The sequence below is a fragment of the Protomyctophum parallelum genome (assembly GCF_964188405.1).
Source record: "Protomyctophum parallelum genome assembly, chromosome: 22".
Classification (NCBI taxonomy): domain Eukaryota; kingdom Metazoa; phylum Chordata; class Actinopteri; order Myctophiformes; family Myctophidae; genus Protomyctophum; species Protomyctophum parallelum.
Genome location: NC_139714.1, coordinates 23615529 through 23634475, shown reverse-complemented (window position 1 = coordinate 23634475; position 18947 = coordinate 23615529). Strand labels below are relative to the sequence as shown.

General features: G+C 43.0%; 1 protein-coding gene across 1 annotated transcript; it reads left to right on the top strand.

Annotated features, from left to right (window-relative positions):
* The first annotated feature begins 1609 nt into the window (after positions 1 to 1609).
* LOC310853675 (G1/S-specific cyclin-D2-like) lies at positions 1610 to 18711 on the top strand. The gene is made up of 5 exons (XM_083758070.1): positions 1610 to 2302; positions 3600 to 3815; positions 8464 to 8623; positions 11592 to 11740; positions 14933 to 18711. Exons 1-5 carry the CDS (start codon positions 2102 to 2104, stop codon positions 15098 to 15100), a joined length of 894 nt encoding a protein of 297 aa, XP_083614196.1. The 5' UTR covers positions 1610 to 2101; the 3' UTR covers positions 15101 to 18711.
* Positions 18712 to 18947: the final 236 nt, after the last annotated feature.

Genomic DNA, 18947 nt, shown 5'->3' with positions numbered 1-18947 from the left:
TAGAGGCTGGTCTGATTTTCATGTGAGATTTAAAAACGAAAGTAGCAGAGCCTTACTGCAGGGCAGAATCATAAGCAGTAAGGCTAAAGAAGAGCTAAAGTCCAAGTCAACTAGTTCCTGGTATAATCCACAGTAGGTTCAGGAAGAGCCTAAATCAGTGTCTTTACTTGGGAGAAAAATCGTAAGACAGACTCACAGACATCCTTGGGCAGATCACAAAGTATTCCCTCTGGACTTGTGCGTTGATGCTCATCATGAACGATGGTGGTGGAATGCCAGAGGACATCCTTTATGGAAAACCACCCTGACCTCCACACCGGATGTCTGCGGATATCATGCCATGTTGTCCTGTGGCTTCATGCATCGCAACTGTGATCTGCGAAAGGAATGAAGAAATAAAATGCTGACTTGTGAAAGAAAGACACAGTAATATCGCAAGTGTTCATTTCCAGACTGTTTATGGGTGAAAATTAGCCTGGGCACCATTTCATTTCGGTATATGATCCGGGCTGGAGCCGGATGATATGCTTATGTCATGTTGTAGGCAATGGTTTGCCTACAACAAACAGGAAGCTGTTTGTTACTTCCTGTTTGAATAAAAGCAATAAAAGCTCTCGTAAGCGAGAGCTTTTATTGAGAGGGAAAAGGAAGTTGTTGCCGCCTGTTCATCCTGTCTGGCGACTACAAAACAATACTACAACATGACGTAACCACATCATCCGGCCCCAGCCCGGATCATACGGACTTTTGAAACAGAGACCAGGCTTTCCTCCGTGGCGGTGGAAAGCCTGGTGAGGCGAGGTTAGGTGAAAATAGTTTGTTCTTCCCACATTCACCTCCTGTGCACCTGTCTGACACTAAAGCATGTGATGTTAGATGTTGCTCTATCGTAACGTTTCCTATTATTTGAGGTGTTTTTCATAAAACAGGCGTTTTTAGAATCGGTCTCATGTCTAAATTGGTTAAGACAGTGGTTTTCAACCCTCTTCCTATCAAGGCCCATTATATATTCAGCATTTGAGCCACGGACCACCATTTGATGAGATTTCACCCATCAGACCCTAAATTTAAGATTATTTTGTTGTTGTTGGGATAACATGTTGTCCACAATTCCATGCTGTATTGATGTTTGTATCATAGGAGAGATAACAGGAAAATAACAATTCTTCTACATTGTCTAATTGTGTAAGCCTAGACTTCTTGTAGCCTAAATTAAGTAATGCATATATGTTTAACAACAATTTAACTCTTGATTAACAACATTTTTCTCGAGAGTTAAAGATCTATAAGGGTCCATTTTGTTACCAACTCTCCCATCATTAGCCTTAGCTGTGGGGACCACCTGGAACCCCCTCAAGGACCACTGGTTGAAAATCACTGGCCTAAAGCATGTCAAACCGGGGGCCCTTAACATTTATAAGAATAAGGTTGAGAACTCAACTGGTTTATTCACAACAAGCTCTTTCCCAGTTGTTATTTTGCTTGCTTGCATCATCGGTGCATGTGCGTGTGCGTGTGTGTGCGTGGGGCCAGCTGGGGTGGAGAGAGAGAGAGAGGGAGTGAGAGAGAGAGTGTGAGTACAAAGGCTGCTTCGTAGCTGTTTCAGTGAGGTGGCATTCATCATCATCATCCGGTTTCGGCGATTCGCTTCCCTCAAGAAGGAGCTGCATATTATGTCAGTCAACTCAGTAGTGTGTGTGTAGTCGGGCCGATGTTCAAACTAACTCTAAACTCTTCATGGGCTTTAGTTGGGGGGCAGAATATATGCAGGCTGGCTGCGTCATATTCAGCGTCGGACCACAAAAAAAAGAGTAGGCTAGTCTAAATGAGAGGAAAGTAGCACGTTGTCAGACTAGGAAGAAGAGGCAGAAAAAAACAGAGAGAGGCAGGACTTGTTCTTCGCTGGAACAGCCTACCCTGCAGTCTCTCTCCTCATGCTTCGTCCCAGCAGGCACCTCTCCTCCTCCTCCCCGTGCACGCTGCTGTTGCTGGCCCCATTCCTGGCGACATTGTTGTGATATTAACTTATTTTTTTGCATTACTTTTTACTTGTTGTTGACCCCCCCGAGAAGAGAAAGGCACAAAAAACCCAAGCACCATCATGGAGCTGCTTTGCTTCGAGTCGGACGCTCTGGTGGTCAAGAGAGCCCAGCCCGACCCGAGCATTTTCCATGACGAGAGAGTGTTGCAAAGTTTACTAACAATCGAAGACAGGTTTCTGCCGCAGTGCTCCTACTTCCAGTGCGTGCAGAAGGACATTCAGCCCGGCATGAGAGCAGTGGTTGCAAGTTGGATGCATGAGGTTTGTACCTAGTAGTCTCATGTCTGTATAGGCCATTTTATATCATGCACATATGAACGTTGAATCAAAATCAGTGCCTGTAGTAACTGCAACGTTTTTTTGCATGTTAAATCAGTGGTTTTCACAACTCTTCATATCAACAAGCCATGGTTCCATTCCGGCGTTTGAGTCGGCTGACCACCATTTGTAGCCTCTCTCTCTGAGACCCAAAACTCAATGTCCACAACTCCATGCTCTATTGATGTGTGGTAGCAGGCTAAACGTTGATCAAAAATAACAATCTTTCTACACTCTAATTGTGTAGACTTCTTGTAAATTAACTAATGCAGATGTTTAACAATACTTTTCAACTATTCGAGAGCGTAAAACGAAACCTAACGAACCCATTTCATTTTACGCACAAAGAGTTTAAGATCTAATCATGAGGGTCTAATTGGTTATTGGTTAACAACTTTCGAAATGGCACGACATTCTTTAAGTTTAGGCAGAACTGTCACAACTTGTGTTTTAACGATTGAATGAAAATAACTCGGGCCAAAGGCGTGGGAGCGGTGGAAATTCCACCATGGTGAATTAACAACTGCAGCTTCAAAGTCATATGAGGCCTATTTGCATTACAGATTAAAGCTAAATATTTGGGGGGATTTGTGGGACCGGTTCACTTGCACGATAGATGACGGATTGAGTTTAATTTACGTCAAATAACGACGCACATTCTGCATTCCCAATAATTATAGTGAATTTCTGAAAACGCCGAGTCGAGTCCTCCATCATAGCTTTTCGCCGAACGGCCACATGCATGCAAAACCAAACAACCTTTCATTCTTGAAGAGATAAAACGGTAGCCTAAATGTTGTCCAACCGTGTTGGCAACTGTTGGGGGCGTTTTGCGAATAACACGTTAACGTTATGCACATGATTCCCGACTTTTAGACATTTTATTTACATTTATAATCCCTTTTCAAAAGATGGTGTGACATGTTTGTGAATACTGAAGGCAACGTTGCATGCATAGCGTGGGCTAATGGCACTGCACTTCCTATTACGCAGGCATCGGCTGCATGGGTTTTGTGCGTTGTTTCTTTGCCCTGGTTAAAGAAAATGCCTTTATAATTAATGTGATTCACACTTTAAATGAACAAAGGCCTACAACTTGACTAGAGGGAGAGGCCTAAGACCATCAGTCACATGTTAAACCTGTCCTTTGATTCAGGGCCTATAGCTAGCTAATCTACAGCAAACTTTGAAGATACTTTTGCAATGATGTATTATTCTGTCTGTCTCCCTGTTTTGATAGGTGTGTGAAGAGGAGAAGAGTGAAGCGGACGTCTTTCCCTTGGCCATTAATTATTTGGACAGATTCTTAGCGGTGATGCCCACCAGAAAGTGTTATTTACAGCTTCTGGCAGCAGTCTGCATGTTCCTCGCCTCCAAATTAAAGGACAGTCGGCCACTATCGGCAGAAAAGCTTTGCATGTACACAGACCACTCCATCACACCCAGGCAACTGCTGGTAAGAAGCCATAGTCTTATGTTTCAATGGCCATATTCATATTCAAGGACGTACATTGCAGTATCATTAATATCATTACGTTATTTGATAATATAACTGTATTGGTTAACAGGAAAGTGGTCCCATTTTCACTAATGGGTTATACTGCAGTCTGCATGCAATTCAGGCAACGTCCCTTCTTTGAACAGAACAAAATCTCGTGTCTCTGAACTGGAGTGGCCTGTAATGCCATCTAGTGGGCAGTTATGCAGTACAGGATTTAGATTTTGTCAGCTCACCCCAAAAGTTGCCCTGTTAGTTGTTCAGGAGAAAACTAGTTTTAATGGACCATTATGCCATTACCTCTCATCTGTCTTCTCCTATCTGCTCCTACATGGAAATGGAATACACAATAAGCTTGCGTTCATGCATTTCTTGCACAGCTAATTAAACCAAGGAGACGAGATTCAACAGACCCTGTGAATTAATGTTTCTTGAGGAGCCATACTGATGTTACTGTTACTGATGATACTAATGGCTCTGTTCAATTTAGCGTGTAGTGGTTCTCAAACTTTAATTTCAAGGACCCCCTTAACTCTTGAGAGTGCGGGGCCATTTGGAACACACTCAAGGACACCTTTTGAGACCCAATAGCAGAGTGTTTCCAGTGAGCCAACATGCACAGTAGCAGCAGCAGCACATGCTGACTGTTTGACCAGAATGGAACAGAGCCTTCGTTAGTATCATCGGTAACACCTGTGAAGGAAGTAGGGAAGGGGCCCCAAGTTCTTTCCAGAATAGCAGAGCCCATTGCAGCTTTTTTTTGGTGCGGGGGGTGGTGGTGTTCAGTCTGTTTTGAGTGCATCGTAATGTTTTAGATTCCAGGATGTCCCCCTCACAGGATGCATAAATTGCATATAGGCACTGGGACAGAGTCAGGCACAGTGGTAGTTCCTCTTCAAATAACCATCGCTGCCGGTGTCAACAGCTGGAACGCAAGGGTTCTGGGTAGCAGTGGTGGAAAGAGTACATTACATTTACTCAAGTCCTGTACTTAAGTACAATTTTGAGGTAGTTGTACTTTACTTGAGTAATTCTAATTCCCAATACTCTTACTCCACAACATCTCTGGTCCAAATGTTGCACTTTTACTCAACTGCAATTATTTGAAAACTGAAAAAGTTACTAGTTACTTTGTAGATTTTGATTATTATGACAAAGCATACTTTAACCATATCGGCAGCCTATATACATTTTGGCGATTCGAAAATAGACTATCTACAAGCTCACAATGTATGCATTGCATTTTTATTTATTTGTAAATTGTGAAATGGGACATTCTGCGTACATGTTGATACCAATACTTTTGTACTTAACTCAAGTACATATTTCTTTTCCGGACTTTTTTCTTATAACGGAGTACTTCATTGCAGTATTGATACAAGTACTTAAATAAATCATGTACTTTTTTTCCCACCACTGCCAGGAAGTGAGCCCAGCAACTCTGTACTCCACCCTACTCATCTTTACTTTAAGATTCTCCACAGGGGCTAGCAGAGGTTAAATGTTAGCATATGTGTGGTAGGTGAGGCAAGTAGGAAGCCCATAATGAATGGCTGAGAGTCACATGGGTTCACTGTGTGAACATCACCTCGTTTCTGTGTCCTGGACTGCCCCGTATCATGAGAGGCAGGCCGGGCATGGTGGGAGACGCCCCTCCCAACCTCAGGTTTGGAGTGTTTTTAGCTGACACATCTGCAAAAAGAGGAAACCATTGAGACGTTGAATTAGTCACGGTTTCCGTATCACTAAAGTGAAAAAAGAAAACACCTTCACCCTAACCAACTTCTACTAATGTTATACAATGAACTCCTTAGCCAAAAATAGACGCTCTACAAGCTCGCAACGCAATTTTGATTTGGAGGGGGAAAATGTGGTCCAAGTAAAGAGCCAACTCGGGTTAGTTTTACTAAGTCTAGAACAGGGGTCAGCAAGTAAGTTTGGCCTCAGGCCAATTTCTTTCTAAGGCATTAGTCTGATTGCACTCATTTCTCTTTTCGGTCATGAGCTAAACATTTTTTGGAGCCGGTGCATGATGATGCACCAGAACACATTGATTTTTTTTTTATATAATATGATATTGCTATTAAAGTTAAAGGAGAATTCCATGCTAGAAGGCTTTCTTACCTTATTTGTAGTTGTTACATCCCCACCAGTCCAGGTATTTCCCCTAATATAAGCCCACAATGGGGGTTGGGGTTTTGTGCTAATTTGCTTATTTCCATCAAAATAAGTAGTAAAGTGTGCCGCTTGGTATACCATTTACATTATGAAGAGAGGATATATACACACAAACTAAAAAAATGATTTTTGAGCGATGGAAATAATCGAATTAGCACAACACCCCAATGCCCCATTCAATTCATTGAGGGCTTATATTAGGGGAAATAGCCAATAATGCGCTTTTGCACACCTGGAGCTCTTTGGTGGGGACGTTACAAATAAAGGTAAGAAAGCCTTCTAGCATGGAATTCTCCTTTAATAATATGTGTGAGATATAACTACATACTGATAAAACTCACTGCATGTGTGTAATCAAATGTTACAGGTGCCGAAATAAATACTTGGGGTAATCATTTTGTGCTGGCTACATCCTTGGCCTTCACAAAAGTTAATTAAAAAGTAAAAAAACAAAGAAAGTAAAAAGAACATCTGGAGACATACAGACATACTCCCTTTGAACAGAGATAAACAAGCTCTTTCATAGAATAGGAGCTCAAGGTCTCTGATATGGAGAGACTATGAAACGCATGCCTGTTGTTCGCAGAATAAAATAAAGGCATTCTTCAGGTGGGGGTCGATTCTCTATTTGGACATTATAGTCCAGTGCTTGTCAAACTTTAAAAAATATAGGATCCCCAGTTTAGTTTACAAATTTAGGCCACGACACCCATAATACAGAGAATATACACATCCATTTTGGATCCATTCGTATGCTCTCAAGAGTTACAAATGTTTTTAATTTAAAGGTCCATTTAGTTCCAAACTATCAGTAATTTAGCTGGGGACGCCGACGAAGCCCTCCATGGACCCCCTAGTGGTCCCCCGACCCCCACTGAGAATTACTAGGCTATATGTGGGACTGTTGAATATTATAAATTATACTAAATCATTTTGCCAGGCCTGATATCATCACTGGCAGGATTATTTTGGCCCACTGGACACCTGTTGCCCAGCACTGGTCTAGACTCTTGTTTTGAGTGGATACATTTTATATTTTGGCTTCATAACATCATCATTGGTACTTGGGTTGGGAGTGGGACAGGATTTTAAGCTGGTGTTTTTCAATAAAACTACTTTTTTTCCCCCTCCATTATGCAAACAACAATTTTAAGGTACTCAATCATATCCTTAAGGTGCACATCAAGATGAGTATGGTCTAGTAGACTAGTTGGTACATATACCCATTTAAACATTTGCAAGTACATATACTTTCCAATGAACACACGCACACAGGGGCCATACTAAAGGTATTTTCCGCCTTTGTCTGGCATAGTTCAAACCCAGTCATCTATTAGAAGTAGAAGGCAAGGTCCACGCTAATCACGAGCAACATAATGATTCTTTCTTTGGTTGTCGAGCTTCTGTGCCAGAATGTTTCATAAATGTCAATGAATGGGGATCATATCTGGTGATTGAGAAACCCCCAGCACATGTCTAACATCAATGCCATGCTCTTCATACCATGGAGGCGAGAAGAACTCATGCCTTGGAGCGAGACGCCACTTTCATCAAAAGAAAATGCAGAAGGAGATTATGATCTCATTCAGAAATGTTCTGTAACTTCTGTTAAGTAATGATTAGAATGTATCGAGCCCTCTTCTTGCAGGCTGATCTCGTGTCAAGCAATGCATTTGGAACTCTGCATACCAGGGCGGGGAAGTGCATTGACTTTATAACCATCAGGGTCAAGCATGCTACAAGTTAAAATATGTTAAGTTAATATTAAAAATAAATTGTAACATTGGTCCACCGTAGCCGTGGTAATGTCCCAAATTAACCACACACAAGTCAGGTGTTGATAGTACATGGTTAAAGGATGTTGTGATGAACATGGATTAGTCTTAACAAAACTCTAAATATAACTTAAGGTACCATTTCCTCCAGGGTGTCGGGGCGTATTTGTTCCCCACAGCTACTCGAGTTGGTGCAAAAGCCATTTTATCTGGTTGAGGCTTGTGACAGGAAGTGAGTGGCTAGCTGTCTGTTTGGCAGAGACTCTTCAAGCAGCTCGTCACATGCCGGCAGTATGAGGACAAAGGATGAGAGGAATGAGAGAGGCATGCAGATAATGAGAGACAGCGAGGAGAGATAAAGGGGGAGAAATGTTACTCGTGTTACGGAGTCATTTCCTCTGAAAATGGCGTTGGACCGTGAACTTTCATGGTTGAATTGACGCACGGCATGATGTCATTTCACCCTCTGACTAAGTACATATCACAAACCAATAGAGTTGACTCCTTAGTTTATAGTATACCATTGGTTTTCACCCCATATCAAGGTCCATTATTCTGCATTCGAGGGGTCCCTGCCCCTGGACCACTGGTTGATAGAACCACAAAATGTTTCTTAACATTAAATGGACTTCTTCTCTGGCTTTGTCTTGCAGGACTGGGAGTTGGTGGTACTGGGGAAATTGAAGTGGAACATGGCCTCGGTCATTCCCAACGACTTTGTGGAGCACATCATCCGCAGACTCCCCCTGCCCAAAGAGCGGTTGGCCGTGGTCCGCAAGCACACAAACACATTCATTGCGCTCTGCGCCACAGGTAAAAACAGCGGTGAATCATTTCATGTAACCCTTTTCATAATTTCGTTCTCTTCCTCGCTCACACAGTTGCTCTTTTGCTTGCTTTTTTGTTCCCACATTCAATCACCACGCACATTCTTCCACTGTGAGTCATCTGTGATGATGTCTCTGCTGACCTTCCGTTCCTCAACAAGGTCTTCTGGCTGGGCTTCCCCCCGGGCCATCCTCTGTGCTGGTCTCTCCACACTGGAGCCTAGCTTTCAGTGTGGACTGTCTTCTTTAGCTATGGAACGGCTACTGAAAGCTGTGCTGTATAGAGCTCACAGTGGGCCGGGTACAGCAGTGGCTCAGGGGGTAAGAGCAGTTGCAGGGGGAATCGGAAAGGTTCCCCAGTTTGATCCTGGCTCTGGTTCTTAAACTGGGCACCCGCTGGCCTAGCGGTCCAGGCGCATGCCACATATAGGCTCTGGCCTGATGGCGCGTCGCATGTTCGAATCCAGTTCAGGATGACCTTTGCTGCGTGTCTCTCCCCGTCTCTCTCTCCCCCTCTTTCCTGTCCATCTTCACTCAAACTATCACTAAAGGCAGAAAACATAAACTACACACTAGCTGTTCAACAGCCGTCCACTGCTCCTAGGTTAAACGCGGTACGAGGTATGTCTGCAAATGTACTTAGCCAATGAAACATTGGCTTTGCCCAGTGGACATAGCAGGGGCCCTCGTTCCAAAGCGCCTGGGAGAATTGTTAGTGCAGTGTTTAGATTAGCCACCCACTCAGATGACACGCACGCACACGCACACGCACACCTATGCACAAGCAGTGCACTATGACTCAGGTGCAGCTGATTTTCAGGGCTCCTCTCTGTATTGTTTGTTGACACTAGAGAAGCTAGCGGGTTTAAATAGTCGGGGCAGTGGGCCAGCAATCTTCCTTCCTTCCTTCACTGCCTTTGTGTGCATTTGTAAAACAAAGTCTTTTGGCGCTGCAGCAGCACACATTCAGATGTGCCCTGCATTGTGTGGCTCCCCTGTGCCTGGCATTTAAATTCCATTATCATGTTTTCATATCCTGGAAAGCGTGTTTAGAGCACCACCACCTAGACTCACTTTTATCTGCTGAAGGCAGCCAACCAACAATCATTGAAAAATGTAGTTTGACGAATGCGTTTAGGGCTTGTTGTGTGTCACTTTAGTCTTATTTTATTTTGTATTTATTTGGGTGTGTTTCAGTGGTTGCCTCCCGCTATTCATAAGCAGCTGGTTATGCCCCAGCACAAAACAGCCGCAGGGGGGAGGGCGGGGGGGGGGGGGGGGGGTGGAGAGAGAGCGGGAGAGAGAGAAAAAAAATGCAAGGCCTGCTGTGGTTGTGCTGTAACGTAAATGTTTGGAGTTTTATATGGAGTCGAGATGTTATTCTTACGATGGAGCTCCTCCTATGGACAGCTGGTCCTTGAAGGAGAGGAGAGGAGAGGTGTTGTGCGGTGGGCTACTCTCCAGGAGTTAGACAGAGCTATCGGTCATATCCTCTTTGAAGGAAGGAGTTTAGCAAGAGAGGGACTGGCCTGTGCTGACTATTGCCATTCACTGGGTTGGCTTGTGTAGGGCCTTGGGCAATGCAGCGGTCCAGCACTTATTAAAAGTGTGACTGTGTTGTGGAACCAGCAGAAGTGGAAAAAGTACTCACATTTTGTACTTGAGTAAAAGTATCAATACAGCAATATAGAAATACTTTTACAATTGAACGTCCGAAATTCTAAAATTACTTGAGTAATGGTACAAAAGTATTGGTATGAAAATGTTCTTCTATAAAAATCTTTTGGGAAAAAAAGCAGACCTTATAGATCGGCTATTTTCAAAATGGCCGATATGTATACTGTAGGTCTGAAGTGATTAATGTTTGTTTTTGTAATACTAATCAAGATAGTAAATTGTAACAAGCTTTCAAATGTAGTGGAGTAAAAGTACATTTGGATCCGAGATGTAGTGGAGTAGAGAAGACTAGTATTTGAACTGTGAAATTACAAATGCCTCAAAATTGTACTTAAGTACAGTACGTGAGTAAATGTTTAGTTTGTGGTTGCTTTCCACCAGTATTTGTGTCGGGTATATTTTGTATGTTTGACAATATACAGTAACAGTATTGTGCTGCTGTTGAGAGAAACTGACTAGGTGAATTGACATCATCGTCTTGCGTCATACCTACCACCCCCGGTATGATGTAAGGGCAAAACGGACAGCCATGTGAATAATGTGCTCAATCGCTTCCTTTTCCGCGGTCCGTCCTTAAGGCTTGTTGACCACTTGATCTCTGAGTCTGGGACGGGGGGGACCAGTCGGTCACCAGAGGGAGTCGTTAGTGCTAAGTGAGTAGGAGGACGCATATGCTCTGTTTTTGTAATCACAGCTGAAGCTCTTGGTTAATAGGAAACCACACGGGTTCCACGCCGTGGTCGTTGGGTGTGTCGAAACTCCAAAAGTCTGTGCGAAAGTCCGGTTCAGCTGGGACGGATGCATTTTGGAGATGATTCGGATGCTTTTGCAACCCGTCCGTCGCCCGTCCCCCCCTTTGGGCTGAGTGAGGCTGCACTGTGCTATGTGTCGTCCCCCCTTTGGGCTGAGTGAGGCTGCACTGTGCTAAGTGTCGTCGAAGCGATTATCATCGTCCTGCACTATTGTTGCCTCGACAGTGATTGATGTGCAAACACGGCAGCAAGATCTGTGAGCTGCTGGAACACAACCACCCTGAGGCTAATCATTGTGTGTATTCCTGCACTGTCTGCCTCGAGTGATCTTGGTACATAGAAATTGATTTATTGAAGACTTTCTGACTTTCAATGTGTTGCTGTATTGTGCCTTTTGCTTTGGCAATGTAAACGTACGTATGTTTTCTCATGCCAATAAAGCCCATTGAATTGAATTGATTGACGTGTGATAAACTAAAGCGGTTCTGTTTTCTCGTTGCTTCTCCCTCCCTCCCTCCCCGGCAGATTTCAACTTCGCCATGAACCCGCCTTCCATGATCGCCACCGGCAGTGTGGGAGCGGCGGTCTGCGGCCTGCAGATCCACCACACCGACCAGACGCTGAGTCGAGACAGGCTGACGGACCTGCTGGCTAAGATCACCAACACGGAGGTGGTGAGTAGTAAACCATAGCGTGAGAGTGTGGGAATTATAACATCTGTTGATATAGTTAGCTACTTACTTTGATTATTGCATACACGGCAGTACTTTACCAACGGTATTCATAACCTCTCGCAGGTTATAATGGGCATGGAGGACCTTCTAGTAAACACCGTCGATGGCTGCCATTGTGGCAGATTGAAGCCATTTACTTTTCATAGGGAGAGCCTGTGGCTCTTGGCTGGGGAGCATGACTGCTTTGCTATAAAGAGCAACAGTAGAGGGAATGTCTTCTTTAGAACCCTGGGCCCACATTCTTGTGGTAGGACACAGGCAGGCAAGTTCCTTTTGAGTTTCTCCCACTTTAGCTGTGTGTGCCCCTCCTGGTGGTAGAGGAATAAAAATGTTCCTAATGCAGTTGAAGCCGAGGGCCATCTTTCAAGGGGAGTGGCCAGTGGAGAGAGAGAGATAAAGCGATCTTCCAAGTTATTCTCACCTACACATACTATTACTGCACGCTCCGTCCGGTCGACCCAATGTAAGTGTATTAATATTTGCGTAGGAGGATCTTCCGTCGTGCATTTGCATACAGTCAATTTGTTATCGTGGAAACGCTCAAAGATACAACTGTCTGTCTGTGTATAGTGGCATTACTACACAACCTGATGAGGGACTGACGCAAGCCCAGAAGTCTTTCATAAAGGCCCGTTCCTCAGTCAGAGGAACGGCAACGCTCCCGCCATCGGGCTTGTGGTTGTTATGTTGCCATGGCATCGTGGGCCCCGCAAACCCAGCCCGTCACAACAGGCCCTCCGACTGCGGCCCATCAGGATCTAATTATCCGTACATTTCAAAGGAATGTCGGCCTCTTTTGCGAGCCCCGGTGCATTCTTTAAGGTCCCCGCTGTCGGCTTGCAGACCTCCCACATCTCGTCCAGATCGGCAGGGAGGAGGAGGACATGGAAAAAGAGGGTTCCCTTTAGGGCTGCAACACATTATCTTTTACAATTTTAGTATCGATGATTGAAATATACATACATTAACTCATTAGCTCAATTTGCTAATTGTTCACCCAGCCGACATTACTCGCCATGCAACATGCAGCAGTGTTGGGCAGTAACGCATTACTTGGTAATATATTAGTGGAATATTATTACTTTACCCAGTAACGGGTAGTGTAACGTATTACAGCTGCCAAAAGAGTACCTAATATTATTACATATTACTGATTTAAGTAATGCTGCGTTATGCATGATTTGTTTTTTTGATTCTGAGTGAAATAAAAGCGATCTCTCTTCGCTGTATCGTTGTCTTATGAGTCGGTGCCAAGGTGTGTCTGTCCGTTGTCAGACCGTGGACGTGGAGCATTGCATTTATACGGCAGAGTAGAAAGTTGTTAACTTGTAGATCTATTCCTTTCTAAGCTTGCGTCATCGCACAAAGTTTTCAGGGGTTCCACGTGGCTCCAAAACGAAGCCACGTACACATCCATACTTTAAGTTTGTATCGGTGACGGTCAAAGCGCGATTGTAAACATTGTGCGGGTAGCATGGGCTAATGGCTCTCAACCGTGGTCTGTGAAGTATTCGATGTCTAAAGCCGAATTGATACTTTTGTCGTATGACAGGTTCGCACACTGAAAATAGCCGATCTGCAAGCTCTGCTCGCAACACGTTGCTGACGCGACATGTTTGAGCTTTGCACATCGGCTGTATTCAATGTGTTAGTAATGTAATATGATATATTACTCTTAATACAAAGTAGTAATTAATATATTACTTTTTAAAGGAGTATTAATGTGTAATATTGCCCAACACTGTGTAGGTTCATCTGCACTGGGATGCTTCCTTTTCGGATGCTCAAGCATGCACCTTGTACCGCCATGTTACACCAAAGTGCTCTTGCACATTTGTATGTTACGATATTTTGGTCTGACATTATTTGGAAATTGTTTGCCAGCAATGGGTGTAGGGCAGTGATTCTCAACCTGTGGTATTTGTACCACTGGTGGTACTTGGTAAAAAATAAATCTGCCTAATGATGATGTCACTGGAGGACGGTTTCTGAACTGCCCACAGCCTGCACTGAGTAGAAAAATATTGTGCACATTTTATCATGATTATTAGTGAGGACCTATTATATGAAGATAGGTTGAAAAGTGGTGAAGTGCTCCATTTTCTTTTATGTCCGTGGTAAAAATGGATGACAAAAATGTCCAAACCACAAGCCAAAGCCATGCCAATGACCCCTGAATTAGATTAAGAATGTTTCCCTCCCACCTCTCCCCGTGTTAGAGAGGATTCCTGTGCCCACCAAGTAACTAGGTGCACCGTGTCGTTGGTATTGGGAGTGTGCTGGTACCCATTGTTCTGCTCCTTACACAGACGGGACCACCTACCATAACCCATTCTGACCTGAGATCAGATTCATACGAGCTTTCCACTGGACACACACTGGTCTGATCAACCCATTCTGACCTGAGATCAGATTCTAAAAATGTCAGTCGTTCTTCGATTTTTTTTAAATAGCAGACCTACAAGCTCGTAGCGCGCCACTTGGTGGCGCGCTATGAGCTTGTAGATCTGCTATTTTTCAATAGCTAAAGCATAACATGATGCTAACACCAAAATGGGTTCCCGTTCAGAATGGGATAATCATAATTCCCTGCTGGTATGCCACGCATGTGACCAAAGCTGTTCAGTGTTCGTCCGCAGATGTCCGGCATGTGCGCATCAGATCATTCATTAATCCGTACATGTGGAGCCACTCGCGCGTATGTTTGTATAACCCATTTTGGGCCGGGAACCCCTTTTTGGTGTTTCAAGCATTATGTTGTACTTTAGCTATGGATTGAATAGCAGATCTACAAGCTCATAGCGCGGCACCGAGTGCCGCACTATGAGCTTGTAGGTTTGCTATTTTTGAACAATCGTGAAAATGTGGCCCAAACGTATTCTTTCAGAGTGAACGTTTTTAACTCAAATCTTTGCTTCTGGGTGGGTGGGTCCCTGGAACAACATATTTTCAGATGGGGGGGGTCAGCGGCCAAATATATATATTTTTGTGGGTCCTTGACATGAAAATGTTTGAGAACCACTGGCATAGAAAACATAGGGTTTACAGAAAACTGTCAGGATTTAGAACAACATTTGTAGAATGGTTCTCGGGTCTAAATGGGATAATAAACCTTTTTTTCTTTTCTTCTAGGATTGCCTGAAGGCGTGCCAGGAGCAAATCGAGCTGGTGCTGGCCAACAGTCTGAGGGAGGGCCTGCAGAGGCAGGAGAGCGCCGCCGCCGTCCGAGCGGGCAACAAAGCCATGGAGCAGCAAGACCAGGCGAGCACCCCTACAGATGTACGCGACGTGAACCTATGAACTCGCTCCCTGCTAACCAGCCCCGTTTAGAACGCAAGTCCTGCTGAACAATGAGCTTAGCGGGCAGCAGCAACGTGGCGTAAAAAAAAACATCCAAGCCATGAGCCGCCCGTCATTATTTGTCAAGTCCCACCTATAAGCTCCGGTGATTCGGCAAGTGTATTATGTTGGCTCCCCCACGATGGACGGTGTTCTTTGAGCTTTGCTGAAAACGGCATTTTTTTGGATTGACAGTGAAGATGGGTTTTGTTTTGTTCTGTTTTCCCCGTTAAGTAGTACAGAGTGGTCATAATTTGACCTGTTGTTGTTGTATGGGCCACATATAATCACACAGCCTGTTTAAAACAGTACATTTTTGAAAACTTGATAGTTCCCTAGGTTGCCAGAATGGAAACCTAAATATATTTTCTTACTTGAAAACAAAATGGGTAATTATACTATGATATATTCATATTTCTTTTCATACCATCTAGCGTAACAAGAAATACATTTATCATAAATAATGTCTATTTGTTATTAGTACAGTCAAGAGACGACTTAGTTGCATTTATCTTTAATAAGCATTTATCAATTTCACAGTTATAGAATTTTTCTCAACTGTGATTTGTATTCAGTTTCCAATGTACAGGAAACGTGTGCATGAGTGTGTGAATGATGAGATTATACATGGCATTTAAACCAAGCTGTTGTCCACTAGGGGGAGTGCTAGATAAAATAGTGACTCTTGCTTTCTAGTGTGTTGTGCGCCACTGCTTGCTATTTGTGCTCATCTGTGCTGGCCAGAAGTGGGCTGGGCCCACTCGAGACAGAGTCGAGAGAGAGTGATAATGGAGAGGTTGGGGCTGTGCTTAATATCAAGATCAGCATTGTTTACTGAGGTCTTGATTTTACTGCCATGTCAAAGTCAACAGGCCAATATTCACCTTATTTTGATTTGGAAGGCTGCATTTGACCCCCATTTCCATCAGTGCCTTAGCCTTTATCCATAAACTTCTTTGCCGATCAAATGGTAAAAACAAAAAGGATAGGTTTAGGGATAAGGCACTGACGAAGATGGTGCCCCTAGACTCTTAATAGCGGTTGTTTCTTGTTCTAGAAAGAGATTGGGTGTATACAGTAGTTTGACTGTAGTGATTGGGGGAGACTGTTTCGTTGTGCTAAGTAGTGTTGCAGGTTTGGCCGTGGTTGGACGGTAGAGAGATGAATGGAAAGCAGGTTTAATAAACTACAGGAGCCCTGTAGTGGCCATCATGTCATTATGAACATCGGGGCGAACATTCCGCGATTATGGATCTTTTGGATACTTCTGTTGTCACTGTTGATGCACAGCAAAGCACACAGAGATGTAGTGGTTAAATGTTCGTGAGAGATGGCAGGAGGTTTGAGAAGGAAAAGTGTACAGAAAGTGTAAGAAGAAAATGGGTGATGTGTCCAGTGCTGGATGTTGAACGGAGTGTTAATCCTAATCTATTTAGTTATTCAAATGCCGCACGATACTTGTGCAGCGCACGCCACAAGGTCTGATACCTTGTGAGGGAGAGGGTTCAGTACACAGTTTGTGTGCACGGTAGTAATGCGCGGGTTGACCCGCAATCAGCGGATGAGTCAGACATTTTCTTTCTTTTTATTTTTTTATTTTTGTCGCGACAGGTTGGGGGCGGTCAAATTCATTCATTACCACCCCTCCCCCAAGTTTAGCATCACTAGTGCACGGGAGTTTTACCCATCATTTTCTCCGGTATCAATCTAACCATTGATTATAAGAAGAGAAAAAAAAAGTGGTTGTTTGCGGGGGAAGGGGCTCGGATCAATCTAAATGCACTTTTAAAACACTCCTTAAGAATAGAAAGGGGATGGTAGTTGAGGAGATTCAGGTGGGGTGTTAGGGTTATGTTATGTTTTTGGTTTTCTCTTAAGTTATTCTTTTTTTTCCTTTTTTTTTTTTTTTTTCCTTTTTCTGTGGGCTGGATTCCCAATTGGGGTGATGCATATTGTATTGAAAGCTATCCCATGGGTTAGTAAATGCAAACCTACAAAGCCAAGTCACGTATAGACTTAAGGCAAATTTATATTTCGTCATACGACCATGGCGCTAGACAAAAATCACACTTTCTTTTGGGTGGGGAGGGGGCGGTCAAAAACGCTTGTTGAAAGCGTTGTGTGAAGAAGTATAAATTAAGCTTTATTTTTTATTGCATTCATTCATTTAACCTTACTTGAATTTTTGGTTTGCCTAAATCCATAGCCAAACTTTGTGATGGTTCTTTGAAAGAATTACATTCTGTGTCCTAAATATTACTTTCTCGTTCTTGTTTTGCTTGTTTATGTAAGATGTTCTCCAAACTGAGTTAAAAAATTAAAAAGCAATGCCTCAATTCCATTATCTAGTCATGGGCAGGGGTTGAAAAATTCTCCAATATATAACCAAATTTACCATGAGAGAATACTCGGTTTGACATTTATGACAGAAATGTTCTTTATTATTATTTTCAGATTTTTCTCGCATGTTTAGTGGTGCAAAAAGCCAAAAACATTTTGTATTAGAAAAAAACTCGCCTGCTTTAAACATCAACATTGTTGATGCTTTTAAAGGTTTGTTTTTGTGAATAATTTGAAAGATATAATTCCAAAGTGTTTATATTATAGACATCTTCCTCTTGCTGCTATTAAGCTTTTCTTTTTCTAGTCTTACACAAAGATTACGTTGCCTTATTGTGATTCACTTGAGTGTGCTGCTATATTATGACATTTTGAAAATGTAACGTTCTCCTTGCTTTTCTGCCTTGTGCGTACTGGAGGGCAAGTAAGAGGTTTGGTCTGGGACTGGAAGCACTTGTGTTTGCAGACCTTTTTTGAATAGCATGTTTATTCTCAATTCTTGTCTGTTATATTCCTATTATCTGATATTCTTGCTGCTTCCTGTGTTGTTTGTGTACCTCAGGTTCCTTGGACAGAAAGAGCGAGATTCCATCTTGCATTACCTCATCATAACTGGGCAGTTTTTGTTTTTTTCTTCTTCTGGGGGGCGGGGGGCGGGGGTTGGGGTTCATCTCTTGACTCTGAATTTGTTGGACGGGTTACGTTAATTTCCTGGAAGAGAGGCATGATGGCACCTCTTTGAATCCACTAAACGGATTCAAGTGTTCACTCATTGGTGACTACCGGTATTCTACAAATTTGTTTTCCCATGTCTCATTTGGTGCTAAATCAGAGAAGGTGACGGTGTATATAGTTTGTATTTCAAAGACAGAAAACATCTATATTATTGGTTTTCTTTTCCTATAGAATTTCCCCCTTCTTTCTTTTGAATTTGACATTTTTAAGATGAGTGCCTTGGACTAAGTGAAGCATTTTTTCCCCCCTTTCCTTTCATTCTTTTTTGTTTTACCTTTTTTTGTGAGGTACCCATTTTAGTCCACATTTTAGTCACCAGAAGTAAGTTAATTAATTGTTCATGTTCATTATTGTTCATGTGTCGAGAGGATGTGGGACTGCCAGTTGTTTTTATGCCACACTCCCTTTTCTACCACCACAATAAATCACATGATGTACCTCAGACATGTCTGATCCAAAATAACTGTTCATTGTGTTCAATAAATTGGCTAAAGATCTTTGTGTGGCATTTTCCTTCTCTACAGTTAATGGCCGTTGCAGAGATGTCTTAACTAGTCTTGTATTTCAGGGTACTAACTAATAGCTAATAGCACTAATAGTACTAACTAATAGCACAAACTTTGGCATGCTACTAGTCCTACATGCTTAAACCTACCAACCCCATTCTAGCCTACTTAGGTTCATCTTACGGTGGACATTTGCCTGAAAAGGTTCATCTTACGGTGGACATTTG

Coding starts and splice junctions, on each gene's coding strand:
- LOC310853675 (XM_083758070.1), top strand. CDS start 2,102: ATGGAGCTGCTTTGCTTCGAGTCGGACGCTCTGGTGGTCAAGAGAGCC. Junction 8,624..11,591: donor CATTGCGCTCTGCGCCACAG/GTAAAAACAGCG, acceptor CCTCCCCGGCAG/ATTTCAACTTCGCCATGAAC. Junction 11,741..14,932: donor AGATCACCAACACGGAGGTG/GTGAGTAGTAAA, acceptor CTTTTCTTCTAG/GATTGCCTGAAGGCGTGCCA.